The following is a 25995-nucleotide window of genomic DNA, read 5'->3' as shown; positions in this document are numbered from 1 at the left end:
CATTGATTGTTTAAGCGGAAGTCTTCTATCATGAATTATTTCCTGTGTTTCCTGTGGAAATTGTAGTATTACTCAGTGTTGTAAACTTTTTAAGTCCTTTTGAAGTGACTTAAGTCTCAGTCAAGTCATTTGTAAAAAAACTTAGGTCCAATTCAAGTCTTTTTATGGTCCCAGCTAAGTCATAATTAGAGCAAGTGAATTTTAAGTAAAGTCCTTGCCATAAAAATTACATGTTAAGCTATTAAAATTGGTAAACTCGTCCGATTATGAGCAATACCTCGGTTAAATATACCAAAAATGCAACATACAGCAAGCAAGTTGTTTTTTGTGCAAAAACTAGAATAAATAACCTAATTTTACCAAAAACATGTTTATTAAAAACAATTCATATCAACTAAAATCATTTGTCAGAAAAAAGTCCAGTCATTTTCCCAAAAGACTTAATTCATGTCAAGTCATTTGAAAAAAGTAATTTAAGTGCACTCAATTAAAGTCATTAACTTCACTATGAATAAATTAAACAAGGTCTCAATATTAGGAGTTCCAATATGTTTATTTTTATACAAAAAAACGTTTCGACTTTAACATTTTAATTTACCATTTGCAAAAAAAAGAAAAAATTTAATATACAGTTCAAAAAAAGGGTACCAATGAACCAGTGGTTTCTCATCATACCTAAAATTTAGTAAAGGGTTGTCAGTAGGGCGAATATTTTTTGACTTGTCAAAAAAAGTCAAAATTTTGTCAAAATTTACACGTTAGGTCAAAATTTGTCAAAAATTTGACAAAATAAAATAAAAATGCACATACTTCGTTTAAAAAATTAAAAAAAACATATAGTCAGCTTTTTGAATTTCGTCTTTCAGTTGTTTTGAAATTTATCGTTGAATTTCATCAAAAAAAATTTAGTTTTGATTTGTGTTCAAAGTCATTTTAACCGTATTATATCTTTATTAGAGCAATATACGGTATAAAAAACGCGTGATTAATGCCGCCTAGCTCATTTAAATCAATTTATTTTTAACAGGTCAAAATTTTGTCAAAATAAATTATATTTAGGTTAAAATTTGTCAAAATTTTAATTTTTCAGTTCAAAATTTCCTATTTTTAGGTCAGAAAAAGCCCTAGTTATTAGAAACGTTCGAAATAGGCTTTGGTGCTCCTGCTAGATACTATTGTATGTATCACTAATATTTTAGATTAATGTTATATAAAAAGAACTAAATAATTTACCCCAAATTGCACAATATATTTAAAAAAAGTAAATTTCCACTGTTGCTATGAGGTGTGTTGCTAATAGCTATGTTAGGCTTAATTGTATTTTCAAATAATTTTGTTATTTAAAATAAATTAAGTGACTACGCTTGTTGCATTTAATAATTTACATCCTTACTGCATATATGAATAAAAAACAGTAATTCAACATGTGTTTTTATTTTGGAATTTAAAATCAACAGATGATATTGGAGAAACAAACAACGTTTTAAGTACTAACAGTTTTAACTAAAAGAGTTTTTTGATAAATAATTGTTTCGTTAATATGTTCTAAGTATACTGATATTTTTTAGGATTTTGAAATCTTCAGTGTATTTTTGACTAAATCCAAAGAAATGAAAGCCACGGTCTTAATGCATCTGTTATATAAATATTTTACTTCTAGACAATAATTTAGTGATTGGCCCAGATGCACAATGTATTGACTGAGTGACAATAGAACTAAAAGAAAAATACGCTTAGTTTGACAAAATGAGTTGATCTAGTTTTCGATATGTTTAGATTTCTTACATTCGACAACGACGCAAGCTCTCTTTTTGAACACTGCTATAAGGAGGTTTGCCCTGAAGCACCAAGTCGGCGAATCGAACCCTAGACCTATGGAACGTAGCCTTCGCCAATGCATCTGTGAATTTACAATATGGCGATAGCAAGTCGGGGAATCGAACTCTACACCTATGGAACGTAGCCTTCTCCAATGCATCTATGAATCTACTACGTGCCGATAGCAAGTCGGGGAATCGAACCATCGACTTATGGAACTTAGCCTTCGCCGATGCATTTGTGAATCCGCAATGTGGCGGTCGTGGGTTATTCACGGCCTTCTAAGCAACGTGAGTAGGTTAGTCCGGATATTGTCCCCGTGCTTACATTAGGGTTTTTGTATTATACATTCTTAACGTAACTTTGTGGCATTGTCTCTGAAAATTCTATACTTTCTAAATGTTAACATAGAAAAAGAGCAATTTTTTTATAACTTATGAAAGCGTCATTTGTTAATCTTTAAATAAGCATTTGCATGTTTTTTTGTTTTTTTTGCATGTTTAAAGAAGTTTATAAATTTGAATGCTATTTTGTTACAATTTGCTCGAATATATGCGGTTTTGGGAAACGGAAAATTTATTTATTCTACCAATTCGCACATACTTGTGACTTTGAGTTGCAATTTTGCTAGATTTCGTTGATTTTTGTGGCTGAATAAATAGCTGTGGACCAAAAATAAATATTTTGTTATACGTTTGCCCAGTGAACTGCCGCGTTAGTAAATGCCACCCAAACCGCAGAGGTGCGGAGTCGGTTAAAAATAACCCGAGGCCGGCTCCAACTTTAAAGCCTGAAATTCTGCCAATTTGCGTAACTAAATACGACGGATATTCAGCAATCCACTTTATAGGGGTGTCGTATAATTCATTAACTCACAATACATTGTTTGGAAATATCCACCATATGCAATTCAACATTTACAATTTACAGTTGGCGGCCATATCCGTTTCAAAATTTGGTACTGCGCACGTCGGACGCTTTACGTGGTATTACTCGAGTCCCAAGTCCGACTCCAGAAAAACTAACCGAGTCCGTCGAATTTTAACTAAATGCTAAGTTTTAGCCTGTTCTCTTTTTTGTCGCCGACCACCACAGTCTTCTATACCAGGTGTAGCCAACTTGTGTGTGACCTTGTGAAAACGTGCGTTATAAAATAAAATATTGCAAAACTCCAAGTTTAAAACCCTGCCAAAAACGTTGATAAATACTTTCGTATTAAAGAAAATTAATATCTGTTTTGCCTTATCAGTTTATGTAACAGTAAAATATATTCAGAGTGGGCCATAACCAGCCAACAAACATCCATCTTATTTTCAATCGTCAGTGTTTTCAAGTTGGTTACAGTCAACCAGCGTTGCTCTGCTGTGGAACTGTTTTAAAATCCGGCCTCTTTTTACAAGCCCGGCCCACTTTAAATTTCAGACTGCAAACTATATCACGTTTTTGATACTTAGGTTTGTGCGTTGTTCCAAAAAATCGCGTGAGTCTCTAAAATTAAAATTGCGCATGTATGTTTGATTGCAAACGACCGAAATATTTTGTAGAGACTTGCGATCGACTGGTTCGGTGAAAAAGTCACAAGGACACTTCTTAAACACTTCGAGCGTTAATTGCATTCCAAGCCAGCGATAGAATTTAATTGTTTACGTCAAATAAAGCTTTATTAGGCTTGCCCAGACAAAAATTTGGTCGTTTTAATGTTCCGCTTGTGTGCGACAGCTATACTGTAATGACGTAACACATATTTGACGCGATCGACCAGGTGAAATGTGGCGATCGACGTGTTGGCTAACCCTGCTATATATAATCGGGAAACCCGGGTAAACTATTAAGTCGTGTTTCCTGTTTTGAGCTGTCTACAGCATGAATTTTTATATAAATTCGCCGTACTCCGACAAAACGCGGCCAAACAATGTAATTCGTACGCTTGGTAACGATTACAGGCACAGTAGCCTACATTGAAAACTTGAGCAGATGCAAAATTCGTCGAAATCGGACAATGCAGTAGGAAGCAGAAACACCGTTGTGCAGCAGCCAACCTATTAAAAGCTAGACAACCTAAATACATTATTCAAGCTGCGTTACGTGATGCTCTCATGGGTGTTTAACTGTTTATAGTTAGGTAGCCCATCCAAATTAATTACTTGTAAAATAACTTAAGTCCTTACAACAACGAATTTACAAATAAAAATCACGGGGGCTTCAGTTACGCTTACGAAGCATAGTCTATTATGTAGGCCTACATTTTTAATAAGATATACGGTTCTAATTTAAGAACTTGATTTTTGATCAATTGGTAACCTTCTTAATACAACTATTTGTGTACCATTAAAGACCATTATATCAAATGACATTTACTACATGTTTGAAGTTGATTGTATTGTTCAAGTTTCATTTAGTGACATTTCAGTAAAATACTCAACGAAAATTCCAGTCGGGGTGCCGCAAATCTATTTATTATTTTTGAGGGGTGCCGCAAATCTATTTTATTATTTTTGAGGGGTGCCGCAAATCTATTTTATTATTTTGGAGTGGCGCCGCAAGTATTTAAATTATTTTTGAGGGGTGCCGTAAATCTATTTATTATTTTTGAGGGGTGCCGCAAATCTTTTTATTATTTTTGAGGGGTGCCGCAAATCTATTTATTATTTTTGAGGGGTGCCGCAAGTCTTTTTATTATTTTTGAGGGGATTCCGCGAATCTATTTATTATTTTTGAGTGGCGCCGCAAGTCATAAAAGGTTGGGAATCACTGGTATACACCATAGTACTGTTCTCCATGATGAAACTGTTTTTAAGATAATTCAATCCTGTTCATTATTTCACAGACTGGAAGTCGATTATGTGGGTTAAACTGACCTCGGACATAAAAAAAACTTGAACCAACATCGGACAAACATGGACTGTTGCTCTACAGACTGAACAACAGAGGCTCAGTGGTAAAGTAGGTAAGAAACTACCATGACACTATTGCCTGCATCCTGTTGGTACAACCCGCCAGCGGTGAGGTTCGAACTAACGACCTCGGGCAAACCGGGACTGTCACTCTACCAACTAAGATGTAATGTTTGTAAAACAGCACAGTGCGATGAGGTTCGAACTAACGACCTCGGCCAAATTGTAATGGTCGCCTTACCAACTGAGCTACGTAATTAACAATGAAAATTTATCAACTTATCTAACGACCATACTGCTGTAGACAGCGGTTATTGTCTTGTGTTTTTCTTGCATACTTTTACACTGAGCTTGCCTAACTTAATTGCTTTGGAATATTTCTTATCCGACAATATCGCATCTGAGCCGAAACCCTATGCTGAGCGGCGGTACTCGTCCTATGTACTAGGGTGTTTTCGGTGCTAACCCGATGACAAGTTAGTAAAATAAATTCAGCCGTAATTTTGCGTTCGTACGCAGTAATTCTATTAATCTCAGTAGGTCAAGCAAGTTTTAGCCTAATAGCGTGAAAAAAGGGCCTGGGAACTTTAAATTTCACACTTTTTGGTAAAAGTTGTATTTTGCCCGTTTAAGCATATTAATGACGTCATTGGTGTCGGATAGAAGCGTCATATTTTTTGTCTAAAAGTTAGGTATCGCTGTCAGTATAGTTTTGACGATTCTGCTATTGTGGAAATTGCAAGTAAACTATTGCGCTGGTTAGTTTTCGTAACCCCTTTGTTATCCTTTGGGTAGTAATTGGGTATGGTGGTTAGCCTTTCCCTAAGCGTACAACAGTGTAACTTGCAAATATTGCCAGAGTTTTGGCGCATTTTAAACAAAAAAAATCCTCCTTCTGTTGGTTAGCCTTTCCCTAAGCGTACAACAGTGTAACTTGCAAATATTGCCAGAGTTTTGGCGCATTTTAAACAAAAAAAAATCCTCCTTCTGTTGTCAAATAAGGGGAAGATACTTAGTTCTATGGACTGGATTTCTTTAGACAGTACAACTTTATATTTTTTTGTATTTCTTAAAACGTGAAACGTTTCTAAGACGCCAAATTCACTTTGAAGACAAGTTTCCAAACTGTACACTAAAAATAAAGCGTTTTCTGGACAAGATGTGCTCAACGGGGTATGTGGTTCTATGGGCTGAATTTGTGTTTGTAAGGTCGTGCTTTGTGTTCCTTCCATTGCTTCTTGCAATTACCTCTAGTCTACGCAAAGTGACACGCATGTAAATATAATATGGTGCTACTTTAATCATGTTTTGCGTCAGGAGAAACGGTCAGAAAACACTATTCTGAGCAGAAGGAGGTAAGAAAACACTGAACAAGCAAGGTATAGAGGTGCAGGAAGTATCATGTCGGGTTATAAGCTTTATTAATTACACCTCATGAGCAATGAGTGGTGACTGTTACCTGTGGAAAGTTTGACGCGGTAACCCATACTATAGGAGACAAACAATCTCCAGAAAAAGCCATTTCACAAAGACTATGCGGCATTGCTAATAACCCGTGTTGTAATTGTTTGTGTTAAATCAGGGGTGTCCAACAAGCGGCACGCGACCAAATAAAAAATGGCACGCAAGCCCCCCTAAATTACTTCATTTGCTATTCAGCCAATTGTAAAAAAATACCTAATTTTTTATACAGGAAATTGCCAATGTTTATTCACAATATAAAACAATCGCGGCAATCACGACAACTACCAATTACTTTTAATACTATAACATTATATTGTAGTGGAGGCTAGCATTCACATAACTATAAAGTTTGGTGTGAAGAAACAAAAAGCAAAAGCCAGCTCACCGACGAACATTTAGATGCAGTAATGCGCACTGCTGACTACACGTTTTTATTTTTTGTAAAAATACGCTTTTATTATTAGAAGGAATTTATTTACTAAACTTTGGCACGGGAAGAAGTTATAGGATAAAAATTGGCACGCCGGCATGTTTGAGTTGGACACCCCTGTGTTAAATCAATGCTTTCAAATGACTTGACTTGACTCCAAGTCTTTTGAATAACTTATTGACTTGGACTTAGCTTTAACCCAAGTGTTTTTATTGAATATTTTTTTATATAAAATTTGTTATTTTCTCAATTTTTGGGCGTCAATTTTGGGCCTGCTTGCGGTGTATTGTATATTTGTTATTTTCAGTTGAGCCTTGTTCATACCCTTTTCACCAAAATTGAATTTCAGTAAGATAAACGAGTTTCCAACCAAGTGATATTTGTTACTGCCAGAAGATGCGGACATACTAGGTTGGAAAACCCTGACTAAAGATCTTTCAGAAATAGCAGTTTAGCTATAAACATGAAAATGACATATATATATAACAGGAAATAAAAAGTAGTCTGCTATCATACAGTGAATCAAAAAACACAAATGTTGGACATTATATAAAATGTGCTTCTATATAGTGATTTTTCGTGACATTTTAGGGTTAACAAGAAGCGATCATTGCATGGTAATTAATCAGTAATCATATCACGTCGTCAGCTAATAGAGTCAAGTCAAAATTCGAGCTACACATGTACCGGATAGTGAGTCAGTGCAGTGCATTATGAGTGGTGTAAATTAAACAAGGAAGTGAGAGAAGTAAAAGCCAAGTTTTGCGCTTTAGCTTAGGCCTACCTGTTCTTTTCTGATTTTAGATTCTAATGGAAGGGTTAGTTGCACGACCGTTCTTAGGCGGACAGAATGATGATGTTTTGTTTAAAAATAATTTTGCTTAAAAAAGAAGTTTATTATCGTAAAAACGTATATTATTGTTATTTAAACAGAGTAGTTCCCTTTTAATGATATAAAAGGGCGTATCTTTATAGCATCCAAAACCAGTAACAGCAGGTTTCTGCTTGTCGATCACTGTTCCCTTTGAATAATATTACGCCTACAGATTAAACAAAGTAACCTGACCATGCATTTTTTTGTGTAACTTTTATTTTAAATACACCTTTACCTTACTTTTTAGCGTACCTACGCGACGTTGCTAGTTTACTTCAAACAAGTTTAAAAACTTCAAGCAAAAATGATAAAAGTGCTTCATGTTCCTGGTGGCTTATTGTTCCTGGTTGGTTTTGGCTTACTTCTCCCAATATCAACAACTTCTTCAGGTAGGTTTTTGCTAGAGCGTCACAATTGACTTTTTCAAGATAGGTTTAACAAAGTGTTGCAAACAAGTCATTACGTACCGTACCAATAAAGTCATTCGTAAAATAACTTAACGCCATGTCAAGTATTTTCCAATAAATAACAATTCCAGTTCCACTCCAAGTCATGTCCCAGATCAGTCATAATTAAAGCAAGTCAAGCCTTTTGTAAACAAGTCATTACGTACCAGTGAAGTCATTGGTAAAATAACTCAAGTCCAAGTCAAGTCCTTTCAAACAAATAACAAGTCAAGTCCCAGTCCAAGTCATCATTTGCCCAAGTCAAGTCATAAATAAAGCAAATCAAGTCTTCGTGATTAAAATAAAACGTTAACTGATAAATTTGTCCGATTATAAGCCATAACTTTTCTATGCAAAAGATGGAATTAAATGCAACGCATAGCAATCATATTGTTTTATGCGCAACTATTAAGATCAATAACCCAATTTAAAAAAAATGCATAATTTAAAAACTTCATTTCAACCCATGTCATTTGTCCGAAAGACTAGAGTCAAGTCATTTGAAAATATTGACTTAAGTCATTACAACACTGCTTTAAAGATAACCACAGCACGAATTTGGATTTTAGTCTTTGCAGGGCGGCAACCTACTGTCCAGGGGGCGAATCCACCAATGCACCAGGGCCATTTATTTTTTTTTTTCTCTACTTAATTGCGAAGTGTTTTAGCGCTTCGCGTGAATTTGTTTTCTACATAAATTATGTTTCCGTTTTGATGCTATCTTTTGAACTTGATCAGCGATTGGAGGTAACGTTGTCTTTTCCTAAAGTAGTTTTACTACACCTTTCAATGTGATCATGGATGAGGCTGTTTAAACAAAACGCATTTTCGCGCTAACATGTTATTGCCTCTCTAAATGTAATTAAACCTGCACTTTTAATCGCAATCCGGTCAAATAGCCACTTCCAATAGCCAATATGCACTTACTAAGGAAATTTACCCAGCTAGCAAAATAATTTTAAGCAGATTAGAAAATGAACGTTAGAAAAATGCAAAACTTAGAAAATGAAGTTTAATGTTATCAGCAGAAAATAGCCCACATTCTCGGCGAAAGTAACTACGCCCATGCGAGTGTTGATTGGTAAACACTACTCGCCCGACTGACGTGCAAGTTTTAATATAGTTGGGAGAAGGTATTCACCCGGACTCCAAGTAGTTCAAATCGCCATATAATCACTTAGCCTACGGGTGCAAGCGCGAAAGATCCGGTAAAATAGCCACTTCCAATTCATTATTAACCCTGGGAAAATATAAAGATATGTCACCAAAATGTTTTTCCACTAAATAGCCTTTGTAAAGTATTTTAGTTTTTATTTTAGTTTTTTTTTATGTAACGTTTGATGTAAAATGGTCATTTTATTAAACTGTATTTTTTATAATTCCTCCAGTGTGCAACCTCACAACGATTGGCGGCAAGGACAGTGTTTTGACTTTATCGAATGACCAAGTGAAGGCAGACACAGCTGAGAGGCAATGTGTCAAACTGGGAGGACATCTTGCTACAACTACAGACCAACAGATCAATGACTCACTGACAACTGAAATAAATCAAAAAAATGGTTTGTTAGAAAAAACATAACGGTAGGCCTATTTCGAATTTTTTAATATAATTGTTCGTTTTAGAGCTGCAACGGATATACATGTTTCGCAATCCAACTACCAATGTATACAAATATTCCAAAGACCCAGCTGAAACGGGATCATGGAAGAGCACAAAAAACAACGCAAACGAGAATTTGTGGTTCATAGACTTATACAAAAGGTAAGCCGGACATAAAACAATGATCAACCATTGATGCCTTTATATCACTCTTGTAGAGCGCTGGTTTAGAATTTTACCACTTTTTAATTGTAACAAAACGAGTTGTTAAAATTGCAAGGAAGAAATAAATATGGAAGAATACAGATAATAATAATACTTGACCCACCTGTTGTGTTCTCTAATGTGTACGTTTAAGTGTCACGCTGGCCAGTATTTATAGCATGCATGAATTGTTATACATTGAATTTTTATATAAACTGAACGTAATTATTTGTATGTAAGGTATCAACCACGCCAAGAGAAAAATAACCCATAATGAGATACAAGCATGTAGAACATTTATACTTGCATGTATAGCATTTCTTAGCCGATTTTCAATCATACAGTTTACTAGTATCGCCATTTCTCTAAACCAGTGCTTCCCACACTTTTCAGTCAGCGACCCTTTTTAATTTATTAAAGTTTACCGCGACCCCTGGGTGTAAAAGTCTAAGACAAAACATTTCTTCTTGTCTGCTTTGGCATGAATTTTTCGAAGAAATGTGCATTTTCAGGGCTTTGTTTTGTATTTGGTATGGTATTAGCATTTCAAAGAAAAAAAAATGACAAAAAAATGTAACACTTTGTATACGGACTTACTCACGCCCCCTTAAATCCATTGTGCAGTTTGGGAAGCCCTGGACTACACTATACATGTGATATTTGTTTACTCATATGAGGCTAAGAAGCATTTTTTCACTGTATTAGTACATAAATTTGACTGTTTTTTTTTTAATTCTGATTAAACAGTAACACACTGTAATCATTTGTTTTAACAAAACTTATATTTAAAGATCTTTTAATTTAAAGATGGGCCATAGGTCGTGTGAAGGTGACGTTTTGCACAGATGGAGGCCAACGCAAGTGGCTGGTGGCACTTGGACAAACTGGGGAAAGCTGCGGACCGCTAAGTGACGGTTGGTTACAGACTTGGACAACTAGATTTATTTTATCTTTTACAAAAGTAGAGCATTTCAGTTTTTCCACAATTAGATTAAAAGTAGAATTAGATCATTAACATTTTGGAATTGGAATTATTCAATTTTTGAAAACCAGTATATCAACTAGAGTTTGAACTAAAAACCTTTTTTAATTATTTACATTGAATTTAGTTTAGAGCATAATTTATTCTAATAGGAATGTAGCCTAAGTGGCAAATATTCCTGTGATTATTTTTTTGCATTTAGACTTTAAAAATCATCTACAAGCTGTCCCCATCAATTGAAGTTCTTTGTTTTGACTGAGAAACTACTTTTTGTAAAATGCTAATTAGCTTAGCACTAGAATTAGAGCACACAAGTAATTCACAAATTAGATTAAAATAAGAATTAGTCGTATTTTGCTAATTCGTTAAATTAAAAAAACTAGAATTATTTATTTGTCCAAGTCTGGTAATGCTACAAGCAATACTTACAGTTTAGTTTCTGCCATTAAAGAAAACTATAATATTATAAAGTAAATGGCTTTAAAAAAATTCTGCGGGCCAAAATAATTAAACCAGTGGGGCGTAGTTTGGTGAGCCCTTGTATAAAGAAGTTGTACTCAGATATGTGATTGATACACTGAAAGCAATATAACATTTGCTTTTGTTCTAGCTTGGTTTTACGACTTTCATCTCTACGGGTCGCCTTCAGCAGCTGGAAGTGCGAAAATCTACAGCTACAGATCTTACCCCAGTAGGGGGAGTCGGTTGACAACTGTGCAGGGAAATTATCATAACAACTTCGACAAGGATGAAATCAGCTTTTTTTCTCCAGGTATTACTTCCAACAATAAACAAATGCACCATAAGATAAGGCCACGTAATAAAAAAATAAGGTAAAGCTTTGGGTATTTTTATTTGTTATCTCTGTAAACTCTGTAAATGATCAAAAGGGGCAATTAGTACCGGTACTTGTCTAATTCTGAAAAGCGTAACCAGGTGGCCCTATATAAAGACAAATTGTATTAAATTCTCTACAACCTTTCGCACAACCGAGCTTTATCAGGTCAAAGAAGGAATGAAAGCAAATAAAATTCTTGTAATGTTATTTTATTGTAATGTTTTTTTGTCAGATCTGCAACGCGTCTACATGTTTTACAATCCGACCGACGTCAGGTTTTACAAATATTCCACAAATCCTAACGAAACGGGAGTTTGGAAAAGCACCAAAAACAACCCAAACGAGACTCTGTGGTTCATAGATTTGCACAGAACGTAAGTCAGGAAGAAAATAATTAAATCAGTGTTTTTTGCAAAGAAACGAAATAATTTGGTTAAATTTTCTCATGTTTTTTTCGACTGTTAAAGTCAAAAAGTTAAATCAAAAACCTTATGCTTATCACTAGCCGCAGATTTTAGATTATAGTGTTGCGGTGGCTAAGAACGAATATAACCTAGACAGCCGCAGTTATATTACACTTGTATATCTTTCCTGTGTCTTGCGTCCAACCTTAAAATACTCTGTGAATTACTCCTTCCCTTGTTAAACTGGGCCCCATACCAATGTGTACAAACATCACAGTGAACCATAATAATCTGTCCCTTCAAAGGTCACACTGAGCATTTGTAGTACGACGTATTGTTTGTACCAAGGCTGCGGAGTCGGTTAAAAATAACCGATTCCTAATACGACTGTAAAAAATAAACCCGAGACCAACCCCGGATAAAAAATAACCCGAGTCCCGATTCCGAGTCCAGCCGAATGTGCGATTTCGTTAAGTCCCGAGTCAGGCTTAAACACTAAAGTCTGCATTCCGCTAATTTCCGTAACTAAATTCGGTGGATTTTCAGAAATTCTCTTATAGGGGTGTCTATAATTCATTTAATTACACTACACGTTTGGAAAATATCCACCATATGCTATTATTAAATATCCACCATATGCTATTATTAAATATCCACCATATGGGCCTTTACAATTTACAGTTTGCGGCCATATCAGTTTCAGAATATGGTCGTGGGCATGCGCATGTGGGACTCGGGACTCGGGTAGTTTTACGTGGCCTTACTCGAGCCCGAGTCGGACTTCAGCAAAATAAACCGACGTTGTCGAGTTTCGAGTCCGACTCTGAACCCTGGTTTGTACATTTAGCCAGGGGTTACGAAACTTTTTTAGCTGCTTACCCTTTCGACTGATCTGCATCTATGGCTTACACTTTAAAACATAATGAATTGCCACAATTTGGTCTACTTGCAATGGAAGTATAAACTTTAGCTGAAATAAATTTTAGGCCAATTAGCCTAGAAGTGCCATATTTTATCATATAGTCTTTGCTTACATAATCAACATGGCAGCAGATAAACTAAACTTCGTTACACTTTCATATTTGCAGCCAGTAACTTACAAAGCAATGTAAAACCTCATTTCTTACTATCAACTATAATAACTCGGGCAAAAAATATTGTCAAAACAAAACCTTGTTACAGCAGAATACTACAAAGCTGGTAATTTAGGCAGACAATATTTAAAAATATATATATTCCGCCAACAAAGGCATTGTCAATGCTGGCGAAATATATATAGCCGCCTATATCAGTTGAGATATTTTATAGTGTCTGTCCTGAATTGCTAGCTTTGCTCTTTATTCTGCTGCTACTGACCAGAAATTAAGGTCGACATTTATCTTGCAAGGGTCAAGATGATTTCCATTATCACATATTCAGTGCTACAAAACGTTGTTTATGCTAAAGAGATTTAATAGTTTGCTACTTGCATTGGCCTTCCAAAGCAGTGATTGGTTGATGTCTAGACCAGCGGTTCTCAACCAGTGGGCCATGGGAACACTTTGAAGTGGGCCACCGACCAATGTAAAAAGCTAGATTTACTGAAGAATTCAGTTTCATTTTTGTCACTAGGCCTATACTTATTTTTGCAGGAAATAATGGCTTTGGGGGGAATTGAAAAGGAATGTGAACTTATTGTTTACCAGCTAGTATCTCACTAATGAACGGTTAAAGAAATAATCTGTTTTGAAACATGTTCTGCTATTTTTCGTTCTAAACCTATTTTATAGTTGTTTATTTCATAAACATTTATTAGGCCACAGAATTTTTGTGCAACGAAAATGGACCACGAAAGAAAAAAGGTTGAGAAGCACTGGTCTAGACCTTAAGCAAGCGCAGTGTGGTGGTTTTAGCTTAAGTAAAGTAGTTAATTATTGTTTAAAACTTAAATTTCTTTTTACGAGAAAGTTGGCAACGATTTCAATAAGTCGCCATGTTTAAATGTTTAAACAGGCCTAGCAATTTTGCTGTTAAAGCATATAAAGGTTATAAAAAATTCTAATAAATTAAAAACAGCAAAACGCTGCATAGAACGAATATAAAACACGTTGTCCATTTTGTGCTTGCTGAGCATCCTAAATTCTAGGTTACAGTCGTTTCAAAGGTAATATATGCCTAGATTTCAAAATCCATAAATAGTTGTCTGTTGGCGTTGCCAGTCGTTAAAAGCAGGGCTGCGGAATCGGTTAAAAATACCCCAAGACTTACTCGGGCAGAAAGAATTAACCCCAATCCGAGACCCGCGTCCCGAGTCTAACTCACTCGAGTTCCTGAGTCTGGCACTGACTTTACAGCCAGCATTTTACCCATTTACATAACTAAAATAAGGTGGATATTAAGCAATCCACTCTTATATGGGTCATAATTGATTCACCCACAATACATGGTTGGAAAATATTCACCCTATGGTATTCCGCCTCTATAATTTGCAGTTGGCGGCAATATCTGTTTTTAAATTTGGTATTGCGAATGTCGGACTCTGGATTTGGGCAGCTTTACGTGGCCTTACTTGAGTCCCGAATCCAACTCCAGCACAACAAATCGACTCCCCAGCCCTGGTTAAAAGTATAAAAATATTTATTTTTTTGTTTTGCCGTAACATAACCTAAAAGTACTACACGGCATACTGGGAAATGTCTGTCTTTGCTTGGTTTTAAATGTTAGCCTACTCCAAAGTTAAATCAGATTCACCGCCGGTTTGAAACCCTCGCCCTATTTTAATTTAAGTATATTAATTGCATCTTATTTAAATTTTGCTGCTTATTCGGAAACGAACATTTTTTCACTAAGTGTAGCACTTTATATTTCCATTACTGTTAGTGGCTTAATGTAAATTCTGGTCGAATTTTTTGATAACAAACTAACTGATCTCTTCTCTATAATTACAGATTGGCTACAGGTCGTGTAAAGGTGACGTTTTGCACACCGTCTGCACGTCACAAGTGGTTGGTGGCAGTTGGACAAACTGGAAATTACTGTGGACCGGGTAATAATGGTAGGTTATGCTACAAGAAATGCCTACAGTTAAACTGCAGTTACTTAACAAAATTAAGCAATATAGTACTGTACAATGGTAGTTGGTCAAACCGGAACAAGCATAGAAAATTAGTATTTTCTTATTATTATTATGTGACAGCCTAGTTAACTACCCTGCGAAACAAAAACTAAAAGCATTCCATCATCGCGAGTAGCTCTACCAGCGTTTTAAACAAGTCATTTTAAAATTACTCCATGTCAAGTCTCCTAGTAAAACCAATAATATAAAACGATAAACCATAAAAATTGGTAAACTCGTTCGATTTTGCGCAATTGTTCAATTAAAAACATCGTATAACTATATGAAGGCTTTAGGTGGAAATCGTAAGATAAATAGCTCAATTTTACAATAAAACGTGAACCGAAAACACTTAATTTCAGCCTAAAGCATTTGTCTAAATGGCTTGAGGCAATTCAAGTCATTTTACCAAAGCGATTTAATTCCAATCAAGTCATCTGAAAACTGTAACTTAAGTGCACTTAAGTCAAGTATTGTCTTAAGTTATTACAACACTCTATCCTTACTATAGTTAACATATGGACATAACCAGTTTTCAGCCACCATATTTTGCTGTATTTTAAAGGTACGATACCCAAAGTTGTTGTTATGATGGCCTGAAAATATAATGTGAAATGTGTTTCCGGACAGGTTGGCTTTACGACTTTCATCTCTATGGATCATATTCAGCAACTGGAAGTCAGCAAATCTACAGCTACAGAAGATATGATTCCGATTCCTTTTGCAGCAGGTTGACAACCGTGCAGGGAAATTACTACAACAACTTTGACAAATATGAAATAAGCTTTTTTTCTTCGGGTACTTTATAAAAAATTAAATAGCTGAATACTGTTTCACGAAAAACAGCAACAAAGCATAAATAATGTAGGCCTATCTAACAGAAATACATCGTTTGCTGTATAACAACATGCACATCATTGTCTGTATAAGAAGCAAGTTAGTACTAGAATGCAACAGGAATATAGTAAATATGAAAGACATAAACATAAATGGATTTCTTACTTACAAACGTTTTTTATTAAAAAGCTCCGTTGTAAATTTAAAATTACAACTGTGTTGGTAGAATTACTACAATAGAAAGAACCATCCAAATATAGTACAATAAATTAGAGTTTATTTCAATGTGAATTTGTTTTTATTTCATTTAATTGTTTTTATTAGTATTTTTTTTATTTCAAGATATTATCGTGTATGTGTAAGTTAATTATGTAAAAGTTTACGAAATACACGAAATCATTTTTTTTTTCAACATATTTTTCATCAGATTTAAATGCAAACGTGTTGATCGGTGCAAGATACGAGAATTATTATAAATGTTTAGTATTTTTTATTACAAATTAATACCTTATGAGTCTGACTTGACAGTGTAAACTAAATGCACAATCCTCATTTACATATTTTTTATTGAAAGAATATTATTGCAATTTTTACCTCAGTCCCTGTAAAAGTGTTGATCGGTGCAAGATACAACAACTCGCGATGGCTTTGGAGCGATGAAACTCCAGCAAACTTCGCAGCCCCAACAACAAGTCCATCGACTTGCTTGCAGAAAGCTTACAACCCAACTTTAAACACTTGGGAAGATGTACAGTGCACACAAACTGCTTATTACGCTTGTCAAGTCAAATGTGAGATATTAAGTGTGTGTATTTTGTATGTGATTTATTTAACTTAATGTTTTCAGTCTCAGCTATCATTGAACATCCGAAGTGCAATTCTAACTATCTCATCGTGAAGTGGAATGACAATTTGTCTAAACTTGCTGCTGCAACTGGAAACAACATCAACACTGTATCACTTAATGTAATGTATCAGTTAGTGTTTACATATTTGGTGTGAATGCGCAATACTTTAACATTAACCCACTATAACTGCACATTGTAAATTATATTTTACTTTTCACCAATGAGCATTAAGTTATATAACCTCTAGCAACACCGGTTTTTGTCAAAAATGATTTTAGTGATTGTTTGACAGTACATCGGGAATTTATTTTTTGTCAGAAGAACAAATTTCTTTCAGATGATCTAACTTTTTAAATTACAATCGATTAAGGGGTTGATTGCAGCCAAAAATGTTTTCTTTAGGTACACTCCAAGGAAATGTCAGTCTCAATTAACGTTCCATACAAAACATCAGTTGCAGAGTTAAATGGCCTAAAAGCTCAAACAAGTTATTTAACCACGGTAAGACAATTTTACTTTTATTTATTGGTAGTATTTTTTCTATAATAAAAACACGTGCGTGGCCGATTGTAAATATATTTTATCAGGCGCAAGTCAAATTTTCGGGCTGCAGCAACATCACTCTTACTAATGAAATGGCGAGTACAACGGGATACGGACTCCCAGATCAAGTTACAGGAGCTCATGTAGTTAGCTCGGATCCTTGCATATTGATAGTAAATCAACCAACAAACGACATGAATATAACAACATACACGGTAAGCAAACTAGATATATTGTTCTGCAGCGGCCCATCTCATTGCGAAATTCGGAGGTTGTAAACCTTCACCCCCAAAATCAAAATGTGGAATTTTTGTATTGTCATGAAAACAAATGTTAACTGCTAACTCGTCTAATTGTAAGCAATGTCCCAAGTAACATTTAACATAAACGAAAAGTTTTATGTGCAAATACTATACGATAAATAACCCAATTTAAAAACTGCTTTATACAAAATGTCTAAGTATTTGTCCGAAAAACTAAGTTAAGTCATTCGAAAATAGTGACTTAAGTGCACTTAATTCAACACTGGTTGGTGCGGCGTTCAATTTAAGTGGGCACGCACGAATTACTCTGTTTGCAGGTGACAGCAACAAGTAATGCAGAGATCACTGAACATAATTTCAACAACACTTTCAAATCCGTTGAAGCTTTTCGAATTCCATTAACTGGGCACCAGGAAAAACAGAGGATTAATTTCACAGTAAGATTGTAAAGTTGTTGTACATTTTTTTCCTTCTTCAGTAGCTTTGGTATATAATTACACTCACTAAAAGACTATAAGACACTCTTTATGTTTAGATCCAAGCAAATTCGTGCGAAGGTTCGGGGAAAAAATCCTCGGTCTCCGAATTCTGTGTTTCTCCTAAATCATCAACAACCAACACAAAATGTGGATCAGCAAATAATACGAAACCTTTGAATGGTATGTCGCTATATGTAGCCCTACAACACTTCCTAAACATATTTAATTTTATCACTAATTAGAGAAAAGTTGCTTTGGATAGTGACAAAATATCACTAATGGACGAACATTTGTTTATTATATCCTATATTTTGTTTTTCAGTTGTGGGGATAATAGTTGGCTCTTCAGTTGGTGTGCTGTTACTTCTTATACTCATCGTAGTTGCTGTCATGACAAAGAAACGGTACGTTAAACAAACAGTAAACGTTGTTTGTTTAGGAATAATAAATTATAAGTTTATTTGTAACAGAATGGCCGAGTCCACAACAGTTCAAGAACCAGCCACCCCACAGTCGCGTGTTGTATATTCAAATCAAACAGGTAATAACAGTACTTTAGTAACTTTATTTTTAATGGAATAATATCATCATTCAAAACGTAAAACATAAAACTATTAATTTTCAGCCAATGCACAAGACAACGAAGGAGAGTATGTTGTTCCACAAGGTAACTAAATACACGAAAACGATATACTGAGTGCCTTCGGAAAGATTGACTGCCGAATTCGGTTCACCTATTAGGGATTGTAGCGCAGCAAGCCTAAAAAACTCTATTCTGTGGTGAGGTTCGAACCTACGATTTCTGGAAACTAAAGCCTCCGTCCTATCGACTGAGCTACGCATGCTAAATGGGAGCTGATCAAGAAATGACCATAGCACCATTGCCTTCTGCATATTACGAGTCATGAGTTCGAACCTCACCTCAGCCTAAATTTGGTTAGTCTTGCCTTGCTTGCACTACAATACTAAGACATTGATTTTGGTAGTAGCCTTTCTGAAAGGCACCTATATCATTTGAGATGTAGCACCATTGCCTTCTGCAGTTCGAACCTTACCTTAGCCTAAATTTTTTTAGCCTTTACTTGCTTGCACTGCAAATCTGATAAATCGATTTCGGTAGCAGCCTTTCAGAATGCACTTTGAATACCAGTGTTGTAAAATAATTTTGAATTGACTTAAGTCCCAGTCAAGTTATTTGAAGAATAACATAAGTGCAAGTTGAGTCTTTTGCAAAAAAAACATAAGTCATTGGTTGCCCAAGTCAAATCCCAGTCAAGTCATTATGAGAGCAAGTCAATTTCAAGTCATGTCATTGTCATATAACTAAACTGTTAAACGATTAAATTCGGTAAACTTGTCTGACTATAAGCAATAATAATTTAACTAAAAATAATAGAAACGCATTATACAGCACTAAAAGCGTTTAATGTGCAAAACTTGAAACAAATTTTAGGAAATAAACACGTAACTTAATTCCAGGTTATTTGAAGTCCAAGTCAAGTCATTTGTTTAAAAACTTAAGTCAATTCAAGTCATTTTATTTCAACGACTTAAGTTAAGTCATTTAAAAACCTAAAAAATGTGCACTCAAGTCACTGACTTAAGTCATTACAACACCGTTGAATGCTATATTTTAGCAGGGCTAGGTCACAGTACAAATGTGTACTCAATGACTAGTTGACATAAAAGGAAGTTGGTATTTTAACTATAGTATAACATTTAGTTTGTAAAGATCATCAAATGTTGCGTATTTTAATCGATCCTTTCTTACTTTTAATTGGATTTATGCTTGTATACTAATTTTCAGAAGTTTTAGAGTTAAAATTTTGCTGAAATATTGGTTTAGCACAATAACTCGTCTAATTTTCGAATTTTTTATATGGCATAAAATACCGGTTAAAAGTGATGATATTCATTTCGAGTTTGATTACGCTTGTTCGTTTTCCTTATAAACGAAACATAAAACTAAAACCATTCGCCTTTTTATAATGGTCTATTATGCCGATGGACAAATTATGCCACTTTGAAATATTATTTCTAAATCGCAACAAACATGTTTTAGTCAATTTGAAGAAGAATTCCATTTTTAACAGCACGAAATAACAATGTTTATTGTAATGTTTTCAGGAATGCAAGTTTATGAGGTGGTGCAAAACCCAAAACGTGTGTGAATTTACAGGATGAAACTAATTTAAACTTGGGAAACTATTTAGCACATTACACACCTAAACAACTATTAAATTTAATATTTTCAGATATTATTAATATAGCTACTAAAGTCATAAAAAATACAGCAAATTCCAAATTACTCTCAATTATCCCGATTCGCTCTTTCTCCTAATTTAAATATACTTTTCAAGTTAAACAGTAGTTTTTTCTAATTTCATAATGGTTATTGTAAATCCTGTCCCATTTACCATGTGTTTTCATGTAATAATGGGTTTACGTGTAAATAAATCGTATCATGCGTGTTATAACAATATCGTAAAAAGTATTATATATCTACTTGAGTTTGATAAAATATTAATTAAAAATATTTTGCCGTTAAATAGTTTAATTCGTTTTCAAATTCGAATTTAGTATCGTTAGTGAATTATTTTTCATGAATCGCTTATAAAAAAACGACGACTTTCTGTATTAAAGCAATCAATATAATAAATAATATCTCGCTCGATCAGTCATACTAATGTTCATGAAAATGCAGTATATTTGGCCTTGGTAAACATTACATTGGCACAGTTGTATTATTTTAAATAAAAAGATGTTCACCCGTCGTCCTACTGACGATTCTCTTTACGTTTTATTCTCGTTTGTAATCGTAAGATATTTTAAAACTTTTGCTGTTCAACTTACTAAATTCGATTCTTCTCTAATCGCTTGCTGTAAGAAAATAAAACTTATTGTTGTTGTTTTAAAAACATACCATTAAACATTTCTTTTTGAAAGGTATTTCACTAATTTTTGAAAAAAGACTTTATACCAGGGGTGGGCAACCTTATGTTTCCCGTGGAAAATATAGTATTGCTCAGTGTTGTAAACTTTGTAAGTCCTTTTGAAGTGACTTAAATCTCAGTCAAGTCATTTGTAAAAGAACTTAGGTCCAAATCAAGTCTTTTTATAGTCCCAGCTAAGTCATAATTAGAGCAAGTGAATTTTAACGAAGGTCTTTTCAAGAAAATTACATGTTAAGCTTTTAAAATTGGTAAACTCGTCCGATTATGAGCAATACCTTAGTTAAATATACCAAAAATGCAACATACAGCAAGCAAGTTGTTTTTTGTGCAAAAACTAGAATAAATAACCTAATTTTACCAAAAACATGTTTATTAAAAACAATTCAAATCAACTAAAATCATTTGTCAGAAAAAAGTCCCAGTCATTTTCCCAAAAGACTTAATTCAAGTCAAGTCATTTGAAAAAAGTAATTTAAGTGCACTCAATTAAAGGTCATTAACTTCACTATGAATATATGAAATAACATGTGAAACAAGGTCTCAATATTAGGAGTTCCAATATGTTTATTTTTATACAAAAAAACGTTTCGACTTTAACATTTTAATTTACCATTTGCAGAAAAAAGGGAAAAATTTAATATACAGTTCAAAAAATGGGTACCAATGAACCAGTGGTTTCTCATCATACCTAAAATTTAGTAAAGGGTTATCAGTAGGGCGAATATTTTTTGACTTGTCAAAAAAAGTCAAAATTTTGTCAAAATTTACACGTTCGGTCAAAATTTGTCAAAAATTTGTAAAGACAAAATAAAATAAAAATGCACATACTTCGTTTACAAAATTAAAAAAAACATATAGTCAGCTTTTTGAATTTCGTCTTTCAGTTGTTTTGAAATTTATTGTTCAATTTCATCAAAAAAATTTAGTTTTGATTTGTGTTCAAAGTCATTTAACCGTATTATATCTTTATTAGAGCAATATACGGTATAAAAAACGCGTGATTAATGTCGCCTAGCTCATTTAAATCAATTTATTTCTAACAGGTCAAAATTTTGTCAAAATAAATTATATTTAGGTTAAAATTTGTCAAAATTTTAATTTTTCAGGTTAAAATTTCCTATTTTTAGGTAAAAAAAGCCCTAGTTATTAGAAACGTTCGAAATAGGCTTTGGTGCTCCTGCTAGATACTATTGTATGTATCACTAATATTTTAGATTAATGTTATATAAAAAGAACTAAATAATTTACCCCAAGTTGCATAATATATTTCAAAAAAGTAAGTTTCCACTGTTGCTATGAGGTGTGTTGCTAATAGTTATGTTAGGCTTAATTGTATTTTGAAATAATTTTGTTATTTAAAATAAATTAAGTGACTACGCTTGTTGCATTTAATAATTTACATCATTACTGGATATATGAATAAAGAACAGTAATTCAACATGTGTTTTTATTTTGGAATTTAAAATCAACAGATTATATTGGGGAAACAAACAACGTTTTACGTACTAACAGTTTTAACTAAAATACTTTTTTATAAATAATTGTTTCGTTAATATGGACCGTTTCGGTCCCCCAAACACCTTAAAAAAACACTGTCCATGTCGATGGCAACCCTGGCTATATGCTTATTCAAAGTAGAGCAGCGTTTTTGAAAACTGGTGGATAATATGTAGGCGCAACCATCACACTAAAAGCAATTTAGATTTGAAACAAGTTAGAAGTTTTGTGTTCATTCGTGTGCTGAATTCAAATTTATATTTTAAATAAACTTTCTAAAATAAATCATTTTGGTGCAGGTATGTAGCCACAGTTCTTTGGAAATGTGTATAATTTACGCATATTCACTCGTGTTACTTAGTTCTAGCATTATTACATATATATTTTTTTATTCCTATCTAAAAAAATGTGATCGCAATGTTGATTTTGATTTCAATAAATTTATTTAATTGGGTTCGCTTATATAAAAGGTTGTAGACCACTGTACTATGGTGTTTATGTTGCTGACCCACTGTCAAGTTAATAAAGGAAATTCAGCCATGCATTGCGATCATACGCAGTAATTCTATCAAAACAGCAGGTTAACCACTGACGCAACTAAACCAAATTAACTGAAAAGCAAATTTTAGCCTAATAGCCTGAAAAAAGGGCTTTCATTTTTTTATTTTTGATAAAAATTGAATTTTGCCCGTTTAGGCATATTAATGGTGATGTGGGATAAAAAAAAAGGACTTAGGAAGTTTAAATTTCACATTTTTGATAAAAATTGATTTTTGCCCATATTAATGACGTCATTGGTGCATATTAATGACGTCATTGGTATCGGATCGCGATAGTTTTTGTCGATAATATCACGTATCGCTATCAGAATAAAATGACAATTCTGCTATTATCGAGATCGTGAGTAAATTCTTAGCGCTGTTTAGTTTTTGGAACGCCCTGTAGTTTTGAGAGTAATTGGGTATGGTGGTTAGCCTTTCCTAAAGTGCACAACAGTGTAACTTGCAAATATTGCCCAAGTTTTGGCGCTTTGTTAAAAGAAAATGTTGCCTCTCCTGTTGCCATGTAAGGAGAAAATTATATGTAGTTTCTTAAGACCACCCAGTATTTGTATTCTCTTGTACTTGTATTTCTAAAAACGAGACGTTTCTAAGACGTCAAACTCAAGTCGAAGACAAGTTTTCTAGATGTACACTAAAAATGAAGTGTTTTGTAAACAGGGGTACCGGTATGTAGTTCTATGGGCTCAATTTGTGTTTGTAAGGCTTTGCTTTGTGGTAGTTCCATTGCTTCTTGCAGTTACCTCTAGTCCAAACAAAGTGACGCGCATGTAAATCTAATATGCAAAAACGTGTGGTGCGACTCTAATCATGTTTTGCGTCAGGCAATAACTAGGCCAATTTGCCCCTGTAAATACATTCTGATCAGAACGAAGCAACACTGAACAAGCAAGTATTGCAGGAAGTGCCATATCGGGTTCTAAGGTTACTTTATTAATTACACCTCGTTAGCAATGAGTGGAGACTGTTATCGGTGGAGAGTTAGACGTCAGTAACCCATGCTATGACCAAAAATGTCCAGAAAAAGTTTAGCAAACTAAATAATTTAAAACATTTTGGTAATAGCCTACTGTGAATTTCTCAGCTTGCTGGCTAGCTCGGTATTGTGTGCTCCAAAGCACACATAAACGCATAGGTATAGACAACATAACCGATTTGGTTTAAAGACGATATTTAACTTTGATACAAAATACTTAGCGGTTCTCAGCCGGTTGGCCATGGCTCACTGGTGGGCCACAAATCAATTTAAAAAAATAAGATTTAGTTGTATTTGTGTCACTCTATTTAATTTTACAGGAATAATGGCTTGGGAAGGAATTAAAAAAAAAATACAGCCTAAATTTATTGTTCAGAAGTATCTCACTAATGCACGGTTGAATAAATAATCTGTTTTGAAATGTGTTCTGCTGTGTTTTGTTCTAAACCTATTTTAAAGCTTTTTTTTATAAACATTTTTTGGGCCACAGAATTTTTTTTGCAACGTAAATGGGCCACGAAAAAAAGGTTGAGAACCGCTGGTCTAAGACTTAACTTCGACATGAGCCATTTCAGAATTACTTGATTACAACATTGCTAATAACCAGTGTTGCAATTGTTTTAGTTAAATCACTAGGCTACTTCAAAATCACCTGACTTACTTGATTCAGTCTTTTGGATAAATGTCTAATTGACTAAGACTTAGACTTTTTCTAATCAGTAACGTCAGTTAATTGAGTCAAGTCAAGATTCGAGCTACCCAAGTCACGGATAGTGAGTCAGTGAGAGTAGTGGCCTACAAGACAAATTTTGTGCTTTGGCTTATCTTAAGTTTCTTATTTTTATATACTCATCAAAAAGGGATAGTTGCAAGACCGTTCTTAGGTAAATAAAACGATATTTTGTTGTTTGTTTTGTTTACCAAAAGGTTTTGTTTAAAAAAGACGTCCAGAATTGTAGAAACGTAATGCCTAAAATCCAAGGGTTCTTCATCCGGGTTCCATTAACGTATTGGGGATACGTTAAAAAATAGTTCCAGGGGGTCCATGAAGGCCTAATTGAAATATTAGTGTATAATTAGGAAGTAATCAATTTTTTAAAGAAAACCGTTTAATTAAAAATAAAACGGTTTTACATTGACTGTATTCAGACTTCATTTCACTTTCACATTTCTTGGACCGAAATCATTTATGAATATTTTTGTTTATGACGTCATCTCCAATTTATGACGTCATCTCTGAAAAACTTGCCTACCGTGGTCCACGCGAAGCGAAATAAATAGTGGTCCACGGTAAAAAAAGTTGACTGTTTTTATTTTAGGCTACCGGACTCTTTCGTTTCAAAATATCCTTTTAGCGAGCTTCTGGGAGGTTGCCTGTTTACTTCAATCAGGTTAAAAACATTAAGCAAAAATGATCAAAGTGCTTCACGATCCGCGTTGCTTATTTTTCCTGGTTGGTTTTGGCTTACTTCTCCCAATATCAACAACTTCTTCAGGTAGGTTTTTGCAAGAGCGTCACAATTGACTTTTTCAAGATAGGTTTACTTTAACAAAGTGTTGTAAACAAGTCATTACGTACCAATAAAGTCATTCGTAAAATAACTTAAGGCCATGTCAAGTATTTTCGAATAAATAACAATTCCAGTTCCACTCCAAGTAATGTCCCAGATCAGTCATAATTAAAGCATGTCAAGCCGACCCCCCCTCCCCCCTGTTTTAAAAATAAATTATAAACGCAACAAATAACAATCATATATAAACTGTTGCTACCAGGCATAGTAATTCAAATCGAAAAACAGCTCCTGTAGTGAACCCCTGACGAAGGAAACCAGAAAAGGTTACCGAAACGTTGGTAATGAATTAAAATCACCAGAGGACCGTTTTTTGATTTGTATAGCAATCGTATTGTTTCATGCGCAAATATTAAGATGAATAACCCAATTTAAAAAAATGCCTAGGGAAAAACTTTATCCGAGTCATTTGTCCGAAC

General features: G+C 34.2%; 2 protein-coding genes across 2 annotated transcripts; both read left to right on the top strand.

Moving 5' to 3' along the window:
- Positions 1 to 4646: 4646 nt before the first annotated feature.
- On the top strand, positions 4647 to 17364 carry LOC146141109 (uncharacterized). The gene is made up of 13 exons (XM_083392815.1): positions 4647 to 4765; positions 7728 to 7869; positions 9315 to 9485; positions 9550 to 9688; positions 10538 to 10644; positions 11323 to 11484; positions 11783 to 11924; positions 14882 to 14988; positions 15679 to 15846; positions 16485 to 16676; positions 16733 to 16851; positions 17136 to 17234; positions 17347 to 17364. The coding sequence occupies exons 2-13, from the start codon at positions 7785 to 7787 to the stop codon at positions 17362 to 17364; spliced, it is 1509 nt and encodes a 502-aa protein (XP_083248941.1). The 5' UTR covers positions 4647 to 4765; positions 7728 to 7784.
- Positions 17339 to 20858, top strand: LOC146141108 (uncharacterized). The gene is made up of 7 exons (XM_083392920.1): positions 17339 to 17491; positions 17857 to 17976; positions 18075 to 18198; positions 18341 to 18422; positions 18489 to 18559; positions 18644 to 18685; positions 20146 to 20858. The coding sequence occupies exons 1-7, from the start codon at positions 17369 to 17371 to the stop codon at positions 20187 to 20189; spliced, it is 606 nt and encodes a 201-aa protein (XP_083249046.1). The 5' UTR covers positions 17339 to 17368; the 3' UTR covers positions 20190 to 20858.
- The last annotated feature ends 5137 nt before the right edge of the window (positions 20859 to 25995 follow it).

This window comes from Ascidiella aspersa, chromosome 6 (assembly GCF_963924565.1).
Source record: "Ascidiella aspersa chromosome 6, kaAscAspe10.2, whole genome shotgun sequence".
NCBI lineage: Eukaryota > Metazoa > Chordata > Ascidiacea > Phlebobranchia > Ascidiidae > Ascidiella > Ascidiella aspersa.
Note: the sequence above shows the minus strand (reverse complement) of the source record. Positions and strands in the feature narration are given on the sequence as shown.

What these genes read in the sequence shown, in the direction of transcription:
- LOC146141109 (XM_083392815.1), top strand. Translation starts at nt 7,785, where the DNA reads ATGATAAAAGTGCTTCATGTTCCTGGTGGCTTATTGTTCCTGGTTGGT. An exon ending in CTGTGGACCGGGTAATAATG is followed by an intron (nt 14,989 to 15,678) that starts GTAGGTTATGCT and finishes GTTTCCGGACAG; the next exon opens with GTTGGCTTTACGACTTTCAT. An exon ending in TTACGCTTGTCAAGTCAAAT is followed by an intron (nt 16,677 to 16,732) that starts GTGAGATATTAA and finishes TAATGTTTTCAG; the next exon opens with TCTCAGCTATCATTGAACAT.
- LOC146141108 (XM_083392920.1), top strand. Translation starts at nt 17,369, where the DNA reads ATGGCGAGTACAACGGGATACGGACTCCCAGATCAAGTTACAGGAGCT. An exon ending in AACAGAGGATTAATTTCACA is followed by an intron (nt 17,977 to 18,074) that starts GTAAGATTGTAA and finishes CTTTATGTTTAG; the next exon opens with ATCCAAGCAAATTCGTGCGA. An exon ending in AGAGTATGTTGTTCCACAAG is followed by an intron (nt 18,686 to 20,145) that starts GTAACTAAATAC and finishes TAATGTTTTCAG; the next exon opens with GAATGCAAGTTTATGAGGTG.